We start from the raw sequence: 24,835 nt of genomic DNA, 5'->3' as shown, positions 1-24,835 counted from the left end.
CCGGAAGTCCCGGGAGTCTCCCGCATATTGATTGCGGCTCCCTGATGCCCGCGAATTAGTTCAAACTCCCGAAATCTAGAGCGCGCAAGCAAGAGTGCGCATGCGAGACAGAAGAGACTGCTCCAAACCGTGTAGTGCGCGCGCTCGGCAGAGCGCCTGAGGGAGAGAGACCTTGCGTGTGTGTGCGTACCAGTAAACGCTCCCCGTGACGTAAGCAGACCCAGATGATGTGAGTCCAGAGCCTGTGCAGCCCAGAGTCCAGTGCCTGTGCTGCAGAGGATCATGGTCTTCAGGAAGCTGTATCCAGTGGTGTTGAAGATCAGCAGGTTCAAACCCCTCCAGCTCCAGTCCATCACAGTCCAGCACTTCTCCAGGAATGGTTTAAGGTATTGGCCCTATAAGCTACTAATGAATATATTAACATTTGGAAGATTTTGACACCTTTTTGTGCATTTGTTTTAAATGTTCTTTGTTTATTGTGATATGGGAATAAATCAAGGTCAAATCTCTTGTATGTGCTCTATGTATATCATCAGCCTGTTAGTGAGGAAAGTGCTAGTCAGGAGAGACAGAGGAAGAAGAGTAGTTGTGTAGATCTGCTCTCTCTTCACTGGAGTTCTGGAGAGCATCTCTCTCTTCACAGCAGTGGCTCAGGTCAGGCTCAGAAAGTGGAGGATCAGACCACTGCAACCCTTAGTGAGAGACACGCTGAGGGTAAATCCAGTGACCAGTTGAGGATGTGGAAATGCTCTGTTTATTAGTGCTCTACATCATAAAGTCTATATCATTTTCAGCTAGATATGAGTATCCATTAATGGAAACGTGTCATTCATGGGAACTTAATTAATTAAGGGAATTGTTCTGTTTCCTTGGATGAAGTTCCATTAATTACCATACGTCACAAACTCACACCTATATCAAAATCCAAAAGTTTGATCAAAGTTATGATTTTTTCCAGGACTTGTCTTAAATATTTAAACAGAACTTTTATTTTTTAAATCAGAGGATCATGGTCTTCAGGAAGCTGTATCCAGTGGTGTTGAAGATCAGCAGGTTCAAACCCATCCAGCTCCAGTCCATCACAGTCCAGTCCGTCCAGCGCCAGCTCACAACAACAGAGTGGACGTGACAACTGAGCGTGAGTTTACGGCCATGACCTCAAACATTAAACTCACTGCTGTCCATGACACTAAAATTAATCATCTTTTTGCAGACGACATTTTGAGCCGGTATGAAATGGGCAGAATGCTTGGTGAGGGATCATTCGGCTCTGTTTATGAAGGGAAACGCTTGGAGGACGGCCTTGAGGTATCGCCATTTTCTTACAATATTTACCCAACAAATTATTTTGTCTCACTATATCCATTTCAAGTCTTTTTGTGGATATTTTTCCACTATTTACTGCATTGGACATATTAGAAATGTAACATTGTTTTTTTGTTGATCAGGTGGCAGTGAAAATTGCCAGAAAGCCGCAGAACATGAAATACATCTACATTGTAAGTCGGCTACACTCACTATGTGTTTTTCAAATTAAAATATGTAAACATAATGACAACACCTTCATATAACAATGATCTTTGTTCCAGCCTGGTCATCCCGCACGCTTCCCATTAGAGGTCGGCCTATTAACCCTTGCTAATAGAGGCCCCAAAGTCTCCGAGATCATTGAGCTGCTGGACTGGCAGGACCAGCCTGACCGATATATCATGGTCTTGGAGCGTCCCTCACCCTGTGAAGATCTGTGGGATTTCTGGAACGGTCACGAAGGCGTCCTAAATGAGGACACAGCACGGTTTATTATGGCACAGGCAACAATGGCGGCTCAGATGTGCTGTCGCCGTGGAGTGTTTCACCGGGATATTAAGCTGGAGAACCTGCTGATCAACACAGAAACTCTTGAGGTCAAACTGATTGACTTCGGGTGCGGGGATCTCCTGCAGGAATCTGGCTATGAACGATTCTGTGGTATGAATTATGAATCAAACCTGTAGTTTGGGACTTAAGTTCTAGTGACTAGTTCAATCGGTGTCATATAAACCATATCTCACATTTGAGGGCCGCATTTTTTTTAAATGAAAAACACCAGATGTTTTTACCACATGCTACGGTATTTCATGCTATGGTACTTACCCATCAGACAACTCTTTTTCCTGCAGGCACTCTAGACTACCGCCCGCCTGAGTCCTGCACAGAGGGCAAGTACCACGGGAAACCAGCGACTGTGTGGTCTCTGGGAGTGCTCTTATTCCTGCTGGTGTGTGGACGCTTTCCAGAAGCAAGAGACAGGCAAATGATGGATGAAGACATCTGGTCTGAGCCGGGCTTGTCCAACGGTAAGATGGCATTCATCACAACAAAGAAGAACAACTGTCATTTAAATCATACAAAACAAAGAAATTACGAAAAAGTAACACCAAAAGATAGATATTGGATAATACAAGCATTTTTTCTGATTTTCTGACCGTACTTTATAGAATAGTTGAATCTTACAGCTTAACACAAAGACAGCAGGTTAAAGTTGAAGGTAATAATCTGACTCACTTCTGTCGTTCTGCACAGAATGCTGCCTCCTGATCCGATCCCTCCTGAAGGAAAGCCCAAGACAACGCATTTATTTGAGGAAAATCCTTCGACATGAATGGTTTAAGGTAATGAGCCTAAGATCAGCTACAAATGATTTTGAAGACTATATTCACTTTTCATTTTAAATATTTTAAAAATGTTTTGTTCTAATTGTAATCTATGACTGTAACCTTTTGTGTTTGCTTGTTTCAGGTCACAGAATAAGACATGAAGAGGAATGCCAGAAGTTCCTGTGAAAGCTGCTTCTGCCACGGCCTTCTCCAAAGATCCTGCACCGGATCCACAGAGTCTCCAGTCTTCGGCTGCTTCCTCCTCCTGCTGTGCATCTAACAGCTGATATGAGGCTCACACAATGCTTTAGATACTTTGTCCGGCTCCTTGTTTTGAGGAAGGAATATTTTAATCTAGAAGTATTTGGTGACCACACATGAAAACGCAATGTAGATAGTGTAAATGATATTACAAATCTGTTTGTTATTGAGGGCAAAGTTAACTTTATATTTTTATTAAACCTTTGTACTTTGACTGAATTGTTGGCTTGTCTGTTTGCTATTCTACAAACTTTGTATTCTTGTAAATGGCTGTTATTGTTCATTAACCATTATATTTCAATAAATAATATTTTATATAAACAATATTGGCGTACCTGATTTTGAGAAATGGTGTGTGTGTTCGACCGCTTAACATTGTGATTACTATCAGGATATGACGAGCTTTCAACCAGCATAATAAAATAGTATAGCAATTGTTGTAGACAATCACCTATTGCTCCTCAGCATTTTCCAAACACTTTTATCTTTATATGGAAAACCTTCTGTATTCTTCAGGAGGGGCAGGTCCTCTATCCACCTTATTTTTATGTACATAGCAAAAATGTAAAAGTTACATACAATTAAATTATAATAAAATCCATAATTGATACATATGGGCCTATACAGGTTTCTAGCCTATATATACATAGAAAAACAGAACAGAAAATGCTTCGTTTTTAAAAGATTTCATTATTTTTCATATATTTTACCTTTATTCTACACTGCTCTGTCCCTCCTTGTAAAAACGGTCTGATGGTTTCCTGGTTTTATGAAGCCAGTCCCTCAAAAATACGCAATGGGCTCAGGGTGGTTAGCTAGCCCAGTGTGTTGTGATTCGCTAACCGTCTAGTGCACGTTTTTCGGAAACGTCACACCCCTTACCTTTACCAGTAGGTGCTTTGGTGTATTATAAACAATGGCGTCAATAAAACCAATCGGAATGTGAAGATGATCGAGCAGAACCTGCTCAAGAACGGCTGTTAAACGACGTTTCAGAAAGGTTTGTTTTTTGTTGTTGTTGTCTCATTACTTTTTAGATACACTGTTATTTAATTGTACTAATTATTATAGTATTACAATAAATAAGCTTCATAAACAAAAATTTCATAGAATCGTTCGAACAAATTATACTACAGTCCTCAAAGGGATTTAGTAAAGACTGCGGATCTATAGTGATCGTTACTGACTGTATGGCACCGTTACTTTTGTATTTTTAGAACGATTGTAGCCAAATATCTGTCGCCAGAACTATTAACCCAAAATGAACACTAAACGTTGGCTTTACTACAGTAACGTTAGCCAAATCAAACACAGAACCATGTTTAGCATGCCTGTAGATAAACAAGCATGTAGATCAACAATACATAAAAGCTCTAATCAAAGAATAATTTACACTAATTCCAAGTTCGCTGTTGAGATTAAAAAAAGTTTGTTACATTAGGTGTTTGTCGGATAAAGTTAAGCATGAATGAGCATTTAACAAACTGGTTTGCAGAGCCAAACAGCGTTGTCATTTGTTTACCTCCTTGCTACAGTGTACAATTAACAATACGAACTATTACAAACACATAGACGAAAAATAAATCATAGCCTATACTTACAGGTTGTGGCCCGTAAACAACAGCTTCCGTTCTTAAAGTCTTAAACTGCTCCGTCTTTCAGGACAAGCCGTTGTGCGAATCCTGCATTGAACTCGCGAAGATTGTGGAAGCTTTCCTCCGTAAAATGTGCAGCACAGAGATCGAGATTTGGGTAATAATTATGAGGGACCGAGTTAAAAATAGATTTTAACCATTGATTACCGTTTCGACGGCATTGCGGCAACAACACTCCCCTACTATACCACAACAACTCTTCTCCGAAGCAATATAAAATGGCCTCGCCCCCCTTACTTAGTATTCTCGGAGGAGGGGTTTATGTAAATATTTGGGGTTGGTGATGTCAGCAACCCTGGAGGAATGCCGTGTCGTCCCATATACGCTTATTTCACGCAGCCGTTATTTTGAAATCGAAAGCGAGGCTCCGGTGGGAAGAACCCCGGAAGTACAGATAAACAACAATGCATTGGACAACCAACCTGCAGCTGCTGCCGCGATTTACACTATTGGATTTTAATATCCAATATAGGATATGTAGATATAGTTCGTTCCTGCTTCTTTTTTTAATTTATGACAAAAAAAAATTGATAAATGATTTTCACAGTATATAGTCTAAAGTATGAAAGAAATGTATGTATATTTTTAGAATAACTAATTTCTACATTAAACACAACAATACGCCATCGCATTCGCAACTCTCCTATGATTAAAGGCGACACTTCCGGTTTTCTTCCCACCGGAGCCTCGCTTTCAATTTCAAAATAACGGCTGCGTGAAATAAGCGTTTACCGGCCGTTTGCTGTAGTCCTCAGAAATTGAGGCAAATATAAAAGCAAATATCTCCCTTTGCTGTGAACTTTGAGCGCTGTAACTTTGCAGATGTTGTTTATGCTCAAACAGCAACATTACACACTAGCTAAAGTTAGAAAAGTGTAATCGTGTTTTACCACCCCTTTAACAGATAAAATTGAGCAGAAATAATTGGGGGAAAACATTTAAAAACCAATATTTATGAGTAATATTAACTATTTTATAATAATTTAATAAATTAATTTAAACTTTTTTATTTCCTCTAAACCTTATGTAAAATATTCCATATAACCACCAGTATATATGACATTGGCCTTTATTGTCGGTGAGTACAGCAATACAGCATATTTTAAACTGTTTTAACGTCATGTATACAATATTGCCTGCATTTAAACTAATGTAACGAACATTTTAGAAGTAAAAAATTATACATTTAAACATTCAAGTGTAATCAACCGGTCTTTTATCCCATTTCCACGTATCAGTGCTGGTTCTCGTGCCGGAGATGCTCTGCGGGTGAAGAGTGTCTACAGAAATGAAAAAGTTAAATTGAATTACCACTTTTTATACCATCTTTTTAATGTCACCTTATATGAAATTTAAGACCAAACCTGCAATGAAAATACACACGTAGGTCTACATATTTATAAATCATCATATCTCAAAATATCATTGCTGTCACAAATGCTATTTATTATTACAATATACAGTGAGCTTTTCTTATCAGCAGCAGACAATATCCGAGAAATCAAAATTGACATCAGCCAAAGAGCTAGAGAAATACAGTTCTTTTGAAGGAGAAAATGAATAGAAATAAGCATTAAGGTAGGCTACGAGAGGTTGTGCTGTATCATGAATAAAACACAGATACTGCAGGGTTTCTGCCGGTATCTTCAAATTAAATTGAATGCTTTTTAATATTTGGCTTTTTACAAAAATATTTTATGAATTAGTACATATTCGTCCGCAAGAATGGCAGCCTCAGCAGCCGTTGTCACCTTCATTTACTACATTCATCGCGACACGCTCTGGGACAAGGTTTTTAAACTGCTCCGATTAGAAAGCTCTTCAAATGTACTAACACACAATGATGTACACCAACGATTAAAAAGACTTGTCAATTCCCTTGCTACTTCAACGTGTGTTTTACGCTCGTCCTTTTTCCATCCCCTAAAACGTCGCCGATATGCTTCAGGGACAAGTTCATATGCCTTTAACACAGCCTCTTTTACTACCTTATAGTTCTTTCGGTTTTCAGAAGAAAGTGAGATGAAAGCTTCCTGAGCTTTACCTTCCAAAACACTTTGTAGTAAGAGTGTACGTTCAGCATCGTTCCAAGCCCTATACTCAGCCAAGCTTTCGAACAGAGAAAAAACACATCTGGATCTCGGTCATTGAATTTAGGTAAGAGTTTAATCATCTGTACTAAACCAAAGTCCTTTTAGGCAAGTCCTGCCACTCGGCCGCCATCTTGGCAACACCTCCGGGCAGTTATTTCGGACTAACAAGACCAGGCTCCTTTCTAAATGAATGGGCAGAGAGTCAGAACTGCAGTTTCACTGGACATAAAAACTGCATGTATAGAAACAGCAGAAAAATATGATAAAAATCGCTGAAAAAGTTTGATGACTTTGCCCCAAAATAAGGCTTAATACGCCTTTTCCCCCACAGGTTATACATTTACTACGCATGTGCAAGGGTTCTCGTCTCCGCTGTCGCAGACATCAACTGTGCGCATGCGTCAGTGGAACCAGACGATAGGCTTAAATGTTTCCCGGCTTGACTGTTAAAAGCAGACGATTGGCTCTCCAGCGGGAGGGGCGGGACATGTGCATACAACCGCCATCTTTGGCGTTACGGGTTTTCCCTATATAGTTGTATTGAGGATTTAGGAAGTGGCATGTCTCTACATAAATTGTCTCTGACTAAACCCATCATTCAATTTCCTCTCGTCCCCACAGTTTCCTGCTCATTTAAGGAATCAACATTACCACCAGAAAGCTTTCCTTGTCCGATTAATCTTAACCGTTCTGCATCCTGTGCTGATTTCACTTCTTCCATTTTTTGTTGCATTCTAAATGTTTCAAATTTTCGTTCTTGTTCTCGCTCTTGGATTTTCAATTTCTGTTGTTCAAGTTGTCTATCCAATTCACGTTCTTAATTTTGTATACTTAGGATTTCCAACTGTTGCTCGAATGTTAACCCGATAGGCACTAACAACGCATGAGGTGTCGAAATACCTGCAGGTGTCAACTCTTCTTCAGAATGTGTCTCTGAAGATAAAATTAACATCTCTCCAATTTCTCCTCTATAGCCTCTCATAGAGGTTTTACCTTAGTACTTTTTGTTAAAGCTAATTCAAAATCAAAATGTTCAGCTACTTTAAATAATTGCTCTTTGGAAAGACATCCTTTAATTTTCCCATCGTAGGAGCAATTAAAAAATCCTGTAACAATTCCATTTTTGCCTTATTTTGTTGTTACTATAAGAACATTTGAACAAACAAATAGATAATACACACCAGATCCAACAGATCACACTTCAACTGCAAGAAAAAAAAGCCACCCCGTATCTAATACATAAACATTATATACTCAACCCTAGTCTTCGGTACGCCCACATGCAGCTCAACTGCTAACCAGTCCGCGCCCGACACACCAAACACAACAAAATAAAATAAAAATAAAACGTTAAGCACTTGTAGGGCTGAGCAAATATGGGCAGAACTCTTTACTAGTACTTCAAAAAGTATGACATATTAAGTATCTTAATGTACTGTACAATCTAGGTATTGGTTGAACATGCATTGAGGAGAATATGTTAATGTTCTTCTCCCCCTCTTGATCACCCATTTGCCTCATCTTTTGGTTTCCTGTAGGTCAGTTTCGGTGTTGGTATTCCACTCATGTTTAACAATGTTTTGCTCAGAGTATAAGAAGGAAAGGAAACTGTTGATCTGGGAGAAAGGCTTTAACCCCTCCACTCCCGCACACCGGTGCGTAACCTCATACTCTCAGAAAGGCTTTTACGGCCACGTTTGCAAAACCTTACATTATTTGTTACAACTAAGTTTTCTATAGCCTACACTGCAGTATGTTGTTCCATTCTACTGTCTGTATATTTAAACATGTAACTTAATAAATAACTTTGTCTGCTTTAAAGGCTTTGAGAATCTTTCCTTTTATCACTGATGATGTTAAAAGCTAAAGTGATTATAACTTTTGTTATCCAAACGTTCAGGTTAAATCCTACGTTTTTCTAATCAGTTGAAAGACCTTTACCTTTAAAGAATAAGAGGTAAAGAATAACAACTTTAATGGAGTCAGATTAATTATATTGGAGTATTTGAATTATACACGTCATCCTTCATCAACATGCCTTTTGTTCCGATTATTGGTTCAAAATAGCAAAATAAGCTTCCAGCATTACAACTTACCCACAACTTATATGATAGTTACTTTTAAGTAGGATAGCTATATATGGGTATTTCCCAGAATTCTGGCCTATTTCTGTCCAGAGGGCGTAATTCTATTAAAAACTAATTCAATCTAATACATTTTAGCACCACTAATTAGTATAAACAAAAACAAGCCTAGACTTATTTTATGGCTGCTCTTACTTAATGATTTTAACACATTTTATTGGTGTTTTGTGGTACAATATCTGTGTTTTGGTGTTGTCCGCCACCAGAGTTTTCACTTGTCATAACAAATCTCAAACATTATTTATCACAAATTAATTTAAAAAAAAAAGGCAAATGAATTAAATGTTACCTGAACTAATAAACTACATGCACAGATTAAGCATTTATATGCATTTTGTACTTTATTTTGCTTAATTTCTACCTGTCCCATGGTTTAGCTGTCATTACCAACAGGCTCTGCATAAAGGCACTTTTTAACAGTTTTTTCATCAAAGGTTTATTTGGTAGCCATGGTAACCTAATAGCATAGTGGATCACATGGATTTCAAGCTGCAAGACTGATGCCTTGATGTCCAGAAAAGTAATAAATCTAATCTTTATTCTTTGTGTTGGGCATGTACACTTATTATGCGTCATTACCATATGTGTTGTATTTCTGTATTTTTAAACATTTTTGGATTATTTTGTATCACTTTATTAGTTAAAAAAGTGTACATTACATGTAGAAGGCTAGCTACACTTGCTTAGTCATCATCTTTGCTAGCAAGGCTAGTTTTTTGACTAAATTGTCATTCCCAGCACAGTCATTACCAGCACATTACAGCTTGTGCTGGTAATGACAGGTTGTGGTGGTGATGACGGCAGATACACACAGTTCCTGTTTGGTCTTCCATAATCAGATTAAACTATGTTTTGATGTTTAAACCAATTAATAGCTGGTGGGTTTTTTTTGGTCTGAAGTCACTTAGGCTCTTAAATTACAATAGGTTATGATCAGTGATTTGTCATCACCGCAACAAACTGTCATTACCAGAACTGCAATGTCATCACCATCACCATACATATTTTTGCCAATAAATGATGTATAAATTACAAAAACATCCTACAATTATATATTTCTGACAGAGTTGGACAGTCTAAATTATCACTGTATTAAAAAAGTTTTGATGGCATTCACTTAAAATAAGCTTATAATCCAAGCCAGGGTAGATTGATGAATCAGAAATGTAGATACTTAAGTGACTATAATTCATCTTGCAAGTAAAAATCAACAATCCCATTAAGTTCAAGATAAAATAGATTCCATGTGAAACCACAAAATGTTTTAAAAGCACTGATTTATCATTTAAGTTTTATTTTTTTTACATACATTCGATGATGTGATGGTAATGACACATTTACTTGACATAGTTTAAAAAATGGCAAAAAATCATAAATTCCCTTATCTTATGGTCTCAACCAAGCTCATAACATTGTACCTGACTTAAGGACTGATAATTTGATGTAAACCAATTAGTCAAATTTGGGATTTTAATTTTCAAAATTGCAGCAACCCAATTTGGACCTTAATCTGAGAAATGCCCATATACTATATATAATACACAATTCTGGATCATTTTCTTGATATTTTATAGACAACTAAACAAGATATTGTAAGTTACCATTGTTTCTGACAAAATGATTGCTGCAGTCTAAAACATTTTTTTTATTTGAATTAATTATTTAAAAAAAAAGGTTTAAGTGAATGATTAAGCGATTCACTTATAAACTTAAATTGTTTCATTACTTGACGAATGAGCGTTTTTGTATGAATCTCTTAAATTAAAGATTAAATTAAAATAAAATTGTTATCAGTCATCATAATAAAATAAATAACCAACCACCCCTTTAAAGCTATTTGAAGTGTCAAGTAGTTCAAAAGATTTTACATTAAATGATTTAGGCCTACTCTATTTTGACCGCAACCATAGACATTCGTTTATATCTGAAATATAAACTTTTTTCCAAGTATTCTATAGGCTGTCCAATAAAATAATGTGAATGTTTGTTAAACAGAAATAATGTTGAAAAGATTTTTGTTTAATATAAATAGCTTAATAATGGCTTATAAAAAACTAGAATACTGGTAGAATATTTAACTGCAATATTTAATTAGACATGATGAACTAAATAGTCCTGAAATGCTATTTGGGACAAGAATAGTTAAATCTGTTCAAAAAAAAAAGTGCTGCAAGACGGTGCCTTTTAGGAATGAAGAGCGCGGTAAAAAAAACACACTTTAACTTTCTCGACGGTCCCTTACTTGCCACTTCTTCGACGAGAGGAGCCCAATATTATCTGGAGCACGTCTTTTAACTCACATGTACTATTTTGGAGAGATGATCCTTTGCCGTTCGGCTCTATGAGGAATAACGAAAACATAACTAACCCGGCATAACTAGACTAGCATTCTGTGTTGTCTTATAAAAATGAAGGAAGTTCAGGAGAGGCGTGTCCACAAACTACTTTCGATCTCTAGTGTAGAAATGAATGTTACAAATAAATATTCGTGACTATAAGCCTTGATATCTTCACCGTGAATACTATGTCGACTTCACTGAAGGTAAGAACAAGACTGGACCGTAACTTGTTGACTTTTCTGCAGAGGTGGAAAGAGTAATAAAATATTCTACTCAAGTAAAAGTACTAATACTTCAATGAAATTTTACTTAAGTACAAGTAAAAGTACCGGTCTAAAAATCTACTCAAGTAAAAGTAAAAAGTAGCTTATTTAAAATTGACTCAGAGTAAAAGTTACTGAGTTACTTTTTTAACAGCGGGGGTGGGGTGGGGGACCCTCCCGTGTAGGGTTGTAATGGTATAAGATTTTCACAGTATGGTAACGTCTCAGAAAATATCACGGTTTACAGTATTAATCAATTGTTAAATAAATAAACTGTATTATTAAATTATGGGTATTATTATTATTATCATCAGTTAAAATGACAGTTAAATTAATGAAAACAGGATTTTTTTTTTTGGTTGAACAAATGCTTTTATTATAACAAACTTGAAATAATTTGTTTGTTTATTAAAATTTCAATTAAACATGTCTAATCAATTAAATTTGTTAATTAATAATGAATTAGATTAACAACTTATTTTTAACATTAATAATTTATTAAAATGTTTAAGAATAATATTGTCCTATGAAATGTATTTTATTCAGAAAATTAATGTTTCTTTTTATTAATGTTTCTTCTACCGAACACGCCCCGCCCTGCAAGCTACCCCGGCCCCCGCCCAGCCCGGCTCATTGATTGGACCTGGAATCAGTGTTGCCAAGTCCGCTAATTATAAGCGACTTTGGGCTTGTTTTTCTGTAAAGTCGCTTACAAATATTGGTGGTCGCGGGTCGCGTTTTTTTTGGGCTTGTTTCTAAAGTGTAGTTGCTTATTTGGGCTTGTTCTCAGCTCGTTGTCAAGCAGATATTTTCTATATGTTATTTAAACGTAGGAGTTTGTCTTGCCTGTTCCCTCTGTCTCTCCCCTTTCCCTATACACAGAGTTTTTTCCCACCCACATCCTGCTTCTAATTGGCTCTGACCCAGATGGCAATGAGTACTAGCCAATCAGAGGCAGAGCAGGGCAATCGGTTTTTTTTCTGGTTAGGAAAACGTCAGTGAGTGACGTTTAAATGAAAATACGTGCGAGTCGCGACCGTCGCGAGTGATGGTGACTGGACTGTAGGAGAGTTTTTATATATAAATTATATTTTAGATATTATAGATATAGATATTATAGTTTAATATTGTTTAACCCTTTAACTGTCACTCCCCCTTTTTTCGCATAGACATGAAAATCACTATTCAAACTTAAATGGTTGTAATTCAAGAATGCTTTGGAATATAGACCTATGGTTGGTCTTGTTTTAAAGAAGACATTTGCCAGATTAATGTTGAAGTGAAGTATTATGAAGTTATGAAAGTGAAACAGAAAAAAAGTTATACAAGTTTGAGTTTATGAAAATGAACAATGTAAAAATATAATTATTTATATTTTATATAAAATATATATATTACAAAATATATTTTACTCTAAAATTGCCAGAAAATGTAAGCCAAAAATCTGAAGAAGTTGTGTTCCAAATTTTAGGTTGATATCTCAAAAAATGAGCTTTCAGTAAGATTTTATTTGGCCGCAGTACCAACATTTTTCACTAGATGGACAGCCAAGCTTCATTAGAGAAGAAAAATAAACTACCGTGTGCACAGTTTTACAAAACTAGGCACAGTTTACCAATCTGTCCACATGGATGTAAATTGACAAACTGTACCCACAGTTTAAAACTATCTGTCACCACGGATTGTAACAGTAGCGGCAGCGCGGAGTAAACGCGAGTAAACGCGATCATCTCTTCCTCAGTTACAGAATAAACATGAATGGACACCTGAAGGTATGTTGAAAAATACAGTATACTTACTGAAAGGCATCATAACTCGTGTAATCGCTCAATCAGTGTTTCATCAGCGCATAGACGTCAATAAAACTGCATAGCTTGTCACTAGCATTATATTTACCTCAGCAGGCTAGTGATTCAGTGTCCACAACTTGTTGGTTCCTAGAGAAATTAACTCTTGCACTAAATAAATGCACAATATTATCCTATATATTATATTTTACTTAACCTGTTAATTATATCTTTATTATTTAAAGTACGTTTAAAATATCTTTAATGAAAATGACAGCAACTGTGTAAATTATTTAATTTCAATAACAAATTAGAGTAAAGTTAATGCAAAAACTGCCTTATGTTCAGTTTACATGTTTTCATACAATGTGTTGGGTGTTGATTATTATATCTAAAAAATAAATAGCATCTACATTTAGGCTCTGTTGTTAACCTTTAATGTTATAGTAATGTGCGGCTCCCTATACAGCATTAGCAGATTTTTAATCCTTGCAAAACGTACAATTGTAATTGAATTAATTTAAAGACAAAGACACCATTTTTTCATTAAACCACTGTTTACATATTTTCTTTAGCTTTCTAAACCGAACCGAACCGAGACGTCAAAACCGTGGGAAAACCGAACCGTCAGTTTTGTGTATCGTTACACCCCTACTTTTTATGATTTAATCCAAATATATTATCAAAAACGGTGGTAATCAAATGTAAATTTAAACTTGTGTCCTTTTATTTTTTGGGAAGCGCTGCAAAAACAGATTTACTAAATTAAACCATGGACAAAAAAAAATATTCCTTTAAATAATGTTCAAATAAAATGTATTGTTGTTATTATTATTATTTTGAGAAGTAGGCTACGTTCTATTGTATGCCTACAATAGTAATATATTTCTGTCATAATTTCTCCTAGTAAAACCGAACTTTTATTTTGACGGGTTGTAGTGAAGACCTGTTTCAAAGTGTATTTGACAATGGTTTTTCTCAAATAAAATGATGAAAATGCTCATTAGGCGTTCTCTCAGAGCAGCTCTGGAAATCTTCATGTATTCATATCCTCAAATTGTTTGTGAGACGCTGAAAACACCATGAACGTCACGAGTACTTGAATATGTAGTAGACAAACGCAGCTCAGCAGAACAAATAGGATTATATATTTACATGCAGTATTTTTGTCATGTCGCGATTGGATTTATTGCACAGTTCTACTTTCCATGTATTCATCCATCCATTATTTTGCATGTTTTACGTGACATCTGCATTAAGTGAATTCCATTTTCATGACTGGATTCCGGGATTCCCTTTGCATCACGTAAATCGGGACATACCTTTATCTGCAGGAGGGATGGTGTCCTATATCCTCTTTTTGCAGCCACTTTGCATCCACATTTTTTGCAAATTGGATATCTATCCTCGAGGACAACCACGCTTTTTTTCTACTTTTCATACTGGCCATAATTCGCTTGGCGCTTAGCTTTCAGCTTCAGCTGGGTCTGCGTCACCTTTTTTGCGCGTTTGTTCTCCCGCCCTTCAATCAATGCAGTAGTTTCCGGAGTGTGTGATTTTTTTTTTCCCCCTTGTATTATAATTTTTTACTCAGTAACCGATATGATTTCAAATGTAGCGAAGTACAATACTTCAAAGAAAACGTACTTAAGTAAAAGTAAAAGTACAGAATTTAAAAACTACTTTAAAAAGTAGAAGTACACAAAAAAACTACTCAATTACGTAACGCGAGTAAATGTAATTCGTTACTTTCCACCTCTGCCAGCAGCCTGGGCTGAATCACGTCATCATTAATTCCGCACACGAGGCGATCACGCAGCATGTCCTCCAGTACAGTACCAAACTCACAATGTTCCGACAGCTGACACAGCTCAGCCACAAACTTTGAAATAGATTCTCCCGTCTTACGAAAATGGCTGTGGAACTGAAAATGGCTAGGGCTGTGGTGGTTCTGGACCCGGTCAATTAAATCTTTGTAAGCCAACTCTCCTGGCTTTCGCGGTGTTGCCAAGTTTCTCATGAGCTTATACGTCTTTGCTCCGCACACACTTAACAAGATGGAGCGTTTCTTGGAGTGTTCTCGTTCGCGGCAAAGAAATGCTCCATACGCTCTGTATACTCGAGCCAGTCACCATTTTCTTCGACAAATTCCCGAACACTGTCCCGAACATCGCCATTTTGTCAATATAATCCGTTCAAGCAGGCTTCCTCACTCATGCCAACCCCTACGAATCATTAACAGAAGTGCTTCGTTTATCTTCGTCGCCAAATATGTAATAAATGGAGGCCAGACGGGCTTAACAGAACTGTATAACTTTACTCTGTCATTCTCGTAGGCAAAACCACACTCGATAGCATACAGTCACTTCTCACTTCCCGCAATACATACACAAAGACTCCCTTAAAGTGACAGCATAACATATACTAGAACCTTCCTTATAGGTACCATAACCCATTATCATAACATCCCTTCTCATTCTTTAATGTGAAATGCTGTTTGAATTTCCAAGATAGAACGCATTCTTGCCCTGGCTCTGTTGTTCCGGCTCAATCTCTTCCCTCTAGCTCCCGCTGCTCCTCTTTGTGACTGATCACGCAAACCGTGCATTTTTTCGTTTTCATATTGGGGCTTCTGGGAAATGCATGGAGTTGCCTTAATTTATTTAGTGAGTGAATAAACTCATGAAACAGAGAAGTATCATCATGTAATCCATTGATTTCAACAATGTAACTGTATTCTAAATACCAACTATTTAAATTGTAACTGTAACGGAATACAGTTACTCATAATTTGTATTCTGAATACGTAACGCCGGTACATTAATTCCGTTACTTCCCAACACTGCCTATGAAGCCTACTCTTAGTCCGCTGATCCATTACATTCCAACAAAAATGGTTTGGTTACACTGTAAAGGGTCCATAGAATCCAATTCAATTAAGTATTTAGTCCATAACACATTTATATATCAATAAGCATCCACGGAATGTAGTAGTAGCATTTCAAGTTAGCCGCCAGAGCTATCACATCTTCGACGCATTCTATGTTCTAGCTTCATTTGAGAAGTAAACATAGACAGTAAAAGAAATGGACACAGGGAACCCATTGATTTCAACGGAGAAGACTGAAGCCCGATTATTGCACTTCCTGTCTGATGGCTGAGCGACTGCGCAGGCTCAAACTGAGCTTGACGACAGTCTGACAGTTGTAAATCTTCTAGTAGCTATGCCAAGACAAATCTGAATCACCTAATTCCTCAAACACGTTGTTGAAATATTTTGTCCTGTTGCTTTTATGGACTCTCTATCGATGGGTTTCTCCCTTGACTTTATGCTTCTATGTCCCCCCCGATTGCCTCATAGACAGTAAAAGATTGCCTGCGAGCTTCTCCTTCTGTCTATACGGTAATGTCTCTATTTTGCGACTAAGTCGCGTGGTTATGACGCAATCGTTAGCCTGTTTTTAACAAAAACGACTTCTACGGGGCCATAACGTAAGATACAAAGTAATGGAGACTTTTATACATTGTCGTGTTTCTTTAGAAATAAATAATGGACAAATTAAGTCTTTGGAAAAGTGACGCCAAAATAAATGGGAGTCAATGGAATGCTAACAGCAGGTGAAGTTCTGCTACAATGGTGGCTCCTGCGAGGCTTCAGTTTCCGGCTGATGGATTACCCCCTTGGAAGTAAACAGAAAGAAAAAAGGATGTCAAAATGGCCGCTGACCCCTGAACTTTTGACGGACAGGTCATTTTAGCCAATCGATTCATGTTAGAGGTGTCACCTGGTAGCAATAGCCAGAGGTGCGCCCAGAGCGGCTCTGCGTGCGCCAATGATGAAAGATGGCACCTCCCTCTCTTTAAGTGACAGTAAATCAAACCAGTTGTAATAGAGTATGGAAATGACTGTATTTTCTGATAGCCAATGAATTTCTGTAAACATTGATATGCGCTTTAGTGGGACGATTCATCTGGTCATCCGTGAAGTTCGTGCGTAAAGCAGCATAGTGATTCATGCGCCCGTGTGCAGAGGATATGTTTTTGGTGGACACGTCACTCTCAGACTCGACAAGTAAGTTTTATTTTATTATACAACTGTTACGTCTCCGAATGGTTACAGGTATAAGGAAGACGTACGTAATAAAATTTAAACACTTTCCTACAGTTTTCATCTCTGGGGAGTATTGTGGGCAAATGAATCAATGACCGCAAGTTACTGCAAACAGGTGGTTTGCTTTATTTTCAATACACACAATGAATAAATGGAAACAAACAAATTAACTTATTTACAGCTATATACAACTTAAGAAAAATAATTTTAAAAAAAATTATATTAAGAATAAGCCACAGAGAGAACGAAAACGAGCGTTGCTAAACAAATAAAATAACAAAACTAAAACACTAAATTACTTATCCCCACTCTAAACTCACTGAAAACAAAACAGAAAATAAAGAATTCTTCAGCGCCAAAACGCCATAACTAAAACTTCACTAACTAACCAAACAAAAGTTCCATATAGTTGCACACGCTCCTTCCCTAGTGTGTCTAACAATGGTACTTCTACATGTATGTACAATGTAGGTCACGTGACGTACTTCCCTTTTCTCTTCTCTCCGGGCTGGTGCCAGTTTGAGAGCAGGTAAGACAAACCTCAGTGAGCAAACACACTCCTATTAGGAAAACAAACAAGCGAACCACCACAAAGTCAGTACTTCTCAGCAACAACAATAGCACAAGCCAACAAACACTCCAAGCTCCTCCTGGGGCCTGTTTCAGAAAGGAGGTTAACTGAAAACTCTGAGTATGTTAACCCTGAAATAAGGGAAACTCTGGGTTTTCTGTTTAAGAATGGGAGGTAAGTCAAACCTGAGAAAGCAGGGTAAGTCAAGCCCGTTTCTGAAAGAGAGGTAACATATACTCAGAGTCAGTTACCATGGTAACTTACTCTGTGAACCTAACCTGGTCGGGAGCAGGTTTACTTCCGTAAACCCAGAGTTTATTTTGGTCTCCTCCCCTTTATTAAAGAGGAAGCGGTGTTTAAACACCTCATTCATTCTATTGGTACATTTATTTATTGCTGTTTTTTTCCCCAAGTTTTTTAATAAGATGAAGTCTATATAACTTCTTAACTGGCAACTGAAAATACAGTAGATTAGAGTTATATCATGTAGTTCTAAACAAATTCTACAGAATTAAACTGTGGCATTCACTGAAAATCACTGAACTGTGTTCATCTGTGCACCAGAAGTTGATGGACCTTCCTCCTGCTGTTCTTCCACACTCTGGGGACGGGGGAGAGATACGAATATCCGTTTGTACTTAGATATAAACTTAGTTTCTATAGGCTACTCCACATAAATAATGTGAAGAAATGTGAATGTGTAGATTGTTTGATGTGTATACACATAATATTAACATTTCCTCTGTAGGCCTCTCTGTGGCAGCAGAAACTGTTTCTTCATCCCCATCGTCCAGTGAAGATGAGCATTTGGTTGAGCACATTTTATAATAATATTTGTCATAATTTCTGGTGTATTGAATAGGCTACTTACAACTGTCTGGAGTTCTGTTGGGACAGGAGGCTCCAAAAGACAGATATTACCATCAGAATCTGTTGGGAGCAACAAAAAAACCAACCCAAAGTAAAATATATGGAAATATCAAAAACAGCCTATATAAAAAATAACACATATGTAGACATCTTACATTTTATGAAGGCACTTGAATCTTCGGGAGTGACTGGCTCTGATGAAGTCCCTAAAGGAATTCCCTCAGCCACTGGCCTTCCAGCATTCAGGCTCAGGGCCATCTCCATCTCCTCTGCATCTCCATCGCCTCTGCACCTCCATCGCCTCTGCACCTCCATCTCCATCGCCTCTGCATCTCCATCTCCTCTGCACCTCCATCTCCTCTGCACCTCCATCGCCTCTGCACCTCCATCTCCATCGCCTCTGCATCTCCATCTCCTCTGCATCTCCATCTCCTCTGCATCTCCATCTCCTCTGCACCTCCATCGCCTCTGCACCTCCATCTCCATCGCCTCTGCATCTCCATCTCCATCGCCTCTGCACCTCCATCTTCATCTCCATCTCCTCTGCATCTCCTCAACATCTCCATCTTCATCTCCTCTGCACCTCCATCTCCTCTGCATCTCCATCTCCTCTGCATCTCCATCTCCATCGCCTCTGCATCTCCTCTTTCTGTTGGCTGAGTAGAAGTCAAATGAGAATGAACATTTAATTGTGTTAATTAGACCTATGTCAAAAATGCTGCTGTGCTGCAAGACACTGGATGCTATTTAGTTATTTAATATTTCAAATGTTTGTAAAGTCAGGTAGCCTACATCCATGATATGCTCAATCCTTACCTGATTGAATTATGTTTTTATATTTCATTTTCAGCTGCTGCCATGTTCTTTTAATGCCTGCAGGATTGCACCTACATGGAAATTAAAATTAGGTTGAATAACATACTGTTCTTCCAGTTTCTCCTCTGATATTATAACAGTTGGGTAAGTTACTCTAAAATAGTTATTAATTACTAAGTACAAATGACATCTTCAACAGTGTAATTAGATTAATGTAAAAATTACGATCTCTAGAAAGTATTGGTCTACTTATTACTAATTACTTCATAAATCCCATATCAACCTCAACCACTTGAACAATACAAAAAGAGACAGTAAACTGCACTTTTAATGCTTTCAAATTAACAATATACAATTACATAAATTATTCTTGAATTGACCAAAGTGTGTAGAGAGAGAAGGTTACATTAAAAATATACCTTTTAAAAATGTTAAATCCACTATTGTTTTATACAGAATTGTTCTATAATCTATGCAGTATTTAATGCAGTGACATCATATTTTACTTTATATTACAGAAGAATTAAGAGTAATCCCTTTAATTTACAGTATTTAGATTACTTGGTAATTACACCCAACACTGTATAACAATAATTAAAATGTAAACTTACGCATTGACTCGAGCAACTATTTTCTCCCAAACTAACTCTCTCGATCGCCCCTGTTGCTTAAAAAAAAAAAATTTGTGTTCTGCTGGTGAGAAATATGCAGACCTCTTTTTGTCTGGCGCTGTTACCATGGTGGTGACTCATAATATCTGCGCTCCATTGATAATGGCTTTTTATAGTTGTGGTGCACGTGCTTAACTCAGAGTCAGTCAACTTAGAGTTGAAACCGAAAACTCAGAGTTTCCCATCCCAGGGTAAGTCAACTCAGAGTTCAAGTTTTAACTCAGAGTTGGTTGAACCTCCTTATTGAAACAGGCCCCTGGTCAATTCTCCCGAGTGCCTTATATCAGAACCACAGCTGATGATTGGTTGTCTCCGACCAATAGCAGCACCTAAAACTCAAGGATAGCAGAGAGGGGGAAAACAGGAAGAAATCAACAACAGAGGGAAGAAACGCAGCAACCAATAAACAAAAAGGGGAGGGAAGAAAACGCTTGCACGTAACAACAACATATTTGACTATATACTGAGGTATGTGTTTGTTTTGAGGTGTACTTGTCACCTTATGTCGAGTGTATGTGTTTGTTTTGAATGTGTAGCCTACCTGCTAACTTCCGTCGTGTGCGCTCGTGCAGGAATGTTTGTTTATGTTTGTGTTTCTGTTTATATGCTTGTGAATACAGAAACAATGTTAATGTTTTGTAAAATACTTATTTCTTTGTTTTTTTATATCACAGACCATCATCTGAAAATTTAGTTTTTATGTCCAAACAGGTACATGGGTGGAGTGAACCTATCTCATGCCCTAATAAGTTACTACAAAGTCATCCACAAGACCCAGTAGTGGTATAAGACATTTTTTTTAATCTTTTTATTTTTTTATATTTATTATTTTCTTGGATTCTGAAAAATATAATTTGTAAAAAGTCTGAAATACATATACATACATGTGTACATATATATATATATATATATATATATATATATATATATATATATAGGCTATGTTTATATGTTTGTTTTTAATTTATTTTGTAATATATATATATATATGTGTGTGTGTGTGTGTGTGTGTGTGTGTGTGTGTGTGTGAGATCTAATATTAAAGTGTTTTAGTACCATTGCACTTGTTTTGTATCTTTATTTGTAGAAAGTTTGGTTTCAAGAATTGAAAAAAAAGAACCATTATAATGTGTTTATGCTTCAGTTACTATGTGTCAGCAATTACTGACAGTGAATCTGGATGAGGAATATAATAGCTCTAAGTGTAACCTTTCATTAGAGCCCAAAATTGTGACTGTAGAGTAAAGCATTCATGAATAGCAGGATTGGTAACACTTTAGAATACGGTTCCTTCGTTAATGAATAACTACACAAGAACCAATGAGTAACACAATATTAACAATCTAGTAACTATTATTAACTAACAAGAAACTCTGATTAACGAACTACTAAGTAATAGCGCACAGATGAAAGTGGTAGTTCACTATTAACTAATCAATAACTACTATTTTTTTTATGCTTCCCAGAGAACTACTGAAAAAGTTTATTAACAATCTAGTAATTACTATTAACTAAAAAGAAACTCTGATTAACAAATTAGGAGTTATTGATTAGTTAATAGTGAACTACCACTTTCATCTGTGCGCTATTACTTACTAGTTCGTTAATCAGAGTTTCTTGTTAGTTAATAATAGTTACTAGATTGTTAATATTGTGTTACTCATTGGTTCTTGTGTAGTTAATCATTAACGAAGGAACCGTATTCTAAAGTGTTACAGCAGCATTTTATGTGTCTATGGTTACAAAGGGTCATTTGGAGTCTCCAAGTGGCCTTTTTTAGGAAGCGCCTAGACATAAACTTAGATAAACATGTGTAAAACACTAATTTTCTAAGGTATTGATATCAAAATTTAAACTGGGTTTAGCAAGTCTTCATGCTGTGATCCCATTGTGTTTTCCAGCTAATAGCTCCCAGCTGTAGTTATCTGCAGGCATCTGTTTACAACAAAATAAAAACATGTAGGCAGATTTTTTTGGTCCTTTTTCAGTGTGTTCAAAGTTATATTACTCAATACCTGTAAGACTTACAGTGATTCTGACTGTTTAGAAACAAACCTCTGAGTGTCACCTTTCAAAAGAGACCAAAAAGCATGCATATACTCCAAACGGTTCAAGAACAGCATGCAATTTAATTTGGGTAGGCCTTTTTTAGGCGTTTTAGGCTAATATTGCAGAATTTATAAAAGGTTAAATGTATTGTTTAATATTGTAGAAATCTATCCGATCAAAATCCATTTCAAATCAAATCAAATCAAATTTTATTTATAAAGCACATTTAAAATCAATCTTAGTTGGCCAAAGCTGTACATCAAAGAAAAACAGGAATAAAAAATAAATAAAACTTTGATAGAAAAATTTAGATAAAGATTAAGACAAAAGCACAATAGAGCTACAAAGAGTTGAAAGCACAAGAAAAAATATGAGTTTTAAGCCTGGATTTGAATTCAGTTAATGTGGAAGCGGTTCTAACATTTGAAAATAGTTTGTATTTAATAAAAGAACATTACATTTATGGGTAGCGCAACTCTATTAACAGTGTAAGCTTCACTCCTCACTTCCGTCCTGTGGCTGCTGGTCTGAAACTGTTGGCAGTGCAGATCTGCAGCTGTATACTATTGCCTTTGATCATACAGCTAATTATGAAAACAGTAAGATCTCTGAATCCCAAATACTCAGCATTAGCAAAGCTTATTGAGGAAGAGACTGAATCAGGAACAATTCAAACTTGAAATGACTTTGAGCAAGATGTATTTTTTTATTGCTCTAACAAAATACAAAATAAACAGTATGCAAACAAACCATATACCCTGATAATGTTCCTTAGAAGAAAGTCATATATGGAGTGACATGAGGGTGAGAGTTCTATAAGATTCACCTAAGAGGGACCATCGTGATCAAAGGTCGATTTGATTTGGATTTGAAATTTTATTTTCTTGAAATAAAGTGTTAGTTATTTTGTAATGTTTAAACAATAAAGCCCCGACAAGAAGCAAACTCAGGACTAGATTTGGTTTGGTTTATGCTATAACAGATTAAACCGATGCATTATCAGTAAAGAAAAAAAAGAAAATAAATGGAAAACCTAACAACAATTACGAATTATTTGTAAAAATGTCTACAAGAGAAGATGCTGGCTGAAATATTCTAAGAGTTAAGATGTGTTTAACTGATATTTTAAACCAGCGGTAAAATAAAGCATAGATAAGAGGATTCAATCCTGAGTTAGCATACAAAGTCCATAATAGAAATGTCATTGTGGCAGAGGAGATTATTGTAGTCTTTGTTAAAGACAAGACATAGTATGGAATCCAAAAAATAAGATAAACCGTCACAATGATTCCTAATGTCAGAGCAGCTTTACTCTCAGATTTCCTTCTCACTGAACCTTCACATTTACCACCCTTCATCAGAGAGTTTATAACTTTCACTTGCTGATGAACAACATAAAATATCCTCAAATATAAAGTTATGATCATGGTGCAAGGAAAAATGAAAGAAATTAACAGATCAGTGACCCTCCACGACAAATTAATTATAAAATAGCATTCTCCAAAGCACAATTTTGCTCTTTGTGAAGTGTCAAAATATCTGCTACTAATTACAAAGGCCATATTGATACTCAAGCAGAAAATCCAGCTCAGACAGATGCTCAATAAAGTTTTAATTGTGGTTATTTTCTGTGGGTACTGTAAAGGGTGACACACAGCCACATAACGATCAACAGCAATTAATACTAAATTACTAAGAGATGCTGAGATAATTAGACCGAGGGTTAAAGTGAACAGTCCACAAAAAATGTCTCCAAAGTACCAACACGTCTCAATCAGCTTGATGGCATCCACAGGCATAACAATAAGTCCGACAAGCAGGTCAGTCACAGCCAGAGAGAGAATAATCAGGTTGGTTGGAGTGTGAAGCTGCTTGAAGTGAGAGATGGAGATGATCACCAGCAGGTTCAGAAACACAGTCCATGCTGACAGCAATGCAAAAAACACATACATGATATTGTATTCATGTCTGGACCGTTTTCCCTTGATACATGAGGAGTTGATAGCAGGAAAGCAGTATTGAGTCACATGATCTTCTGTCTCATAGGCCATGAGTGAATCTCTTCCTGCTGCTCTCTCTACTGCCCTTTCCTTTATATAGTGTCTGGATCAGACCGACTAACCCTCTACCGCCCACTCTGATGCTGCGCAATGACGTAATTATTTTATTTTAATAATCTCAACTTTGGCAGTAAAATTGCTGTTCATTAGAGACAAATGAGACATTAAAATTGTTTTTACACAATGCTATAACCATACCAATAGGTGTCAGTATAAATTAAACTAATACTGACTTTGTCACATCTGCTGTAAGTGAATCAGAAGTCACAAAAAAAATATGTCACGGTATACGAATTCATTGGTTCCTTCTCGTCTAGTGTTTATGTTGTTGTATGAGTGCACGTGTGTAGTGGACGTGATTGAGTGTCATTACCTGATCCGCTCCAGCTGATCATCATCTCATTCACCAGCTGTAGTCCATCTCACCACTCTACATATACTCACCGTTGTCTCATCCCTTTTGTCAGATCGTTGTTTCATGTCTCCCCTGTCGGTGTTCCAGTCCTGTC

General features: G+C 36.8%; 2 protein-coding genes across 2 annotated transcripts; one reads left to right on the top strand and one right to left on the bottom strand.

The window, feature by feature from the left end:
• Positions 1-1,110: 1,110 nt before the first annotated feature.
• Positions 1,111-3,117, top strand: LOC143755883 (serine/threonine-protein kinase pim-3-like). The gene is made up of 7 exons (XM_077247146.1): positions 1,111-1,138; positions 1,214-1,308; positions 1,449-1,499; positions 1,590-1,968; positions 2,160-2,336; positions 2,563-2,651; positions 2,779-3,117. The coding sequence occupies exons 2-7, from the start codon at positions 1,237-1,239 to the stop codon at positions 2,788-2,790; spliced, it is 780 nt and encodes a 259-aa protein (XP_077103261.1). The 5' UTR covers positions 1,111-1,138; positions 1,214-1,236; the 3' UTR covers positions 2,791-3,117.
• A 20,151-nt stretch (positions 3,118-23,268) lies between these two features.
• On the bottom strand, positions 23,269-24,326 carry LOC143755974 (trace amine-associated receptor 13c-like). Its single transcript, XM_077247153.1, has one exon. It carries the CDS (start codon positions 24,315-24,317, stop codon positions 23,310-23,312), a length of 1,008 nt encoding a protein of 335 aa, XP_077103268.1. The 5' UTR covers positions 24,318-24,326; the 3' UTR covers positions 23,269-23,309.
• Between the last annotated feature and the right edge of the window lie 509 nt (positions 24,327-24,835).

The sequence above is a fragment of the Siphateles boraxobius genome, unplaced genomic scaffold (assembly GCF_051911475.1).
Source record: "Siphateles boraxobius isolate OS27281-9 unplaced genomic scaffold, OSU_SipBor_1 106, whole genome shotgun sequence".
Taxonomy (NCBI): domain Eukaryota; kingdom Metazoa; phylum Chordata; class Actinopteri; order Cypriniformes; family Leuciscidae; genus Siphateles; species Siphateles boraxobius.
This window is presented reverse-complemented; position numbering and strand designations above follow the sequence as displayed.

Excerpts from the sequence above, each read along its gene's own strand:
- LOC143755883 (XM_077247146.1), top strand. The coding sequence starts at position 1,237 with ATGGGCAGAATGCTTGGTGAGGGATCATTCGGCTCTGTTTATGAAGGG. Across the intron at positions 1,309-1,448 it reads GCTTGGAGGACGGCCTTGAG|GTGGCAGTGAAAATTGCCAG; the intron begins GTATCGCCATTT and ends TTTGTTGATCAG. Across the intron at positions 1,969-2,159 it reads TGGCTATGAACGATTCTGTG|GCACTCTAGACTACCGCCCG; the intron begins GTATGAATTATG and ends TTTTTCCTGCAG.
- LOC143755974 (XM_077247153.1), bottom strand. The coding sequence starts at position 24,317 with ATGGCCTATGAGACAGAAGATCATGTGACTCAATACTGCTTTCCTGCT.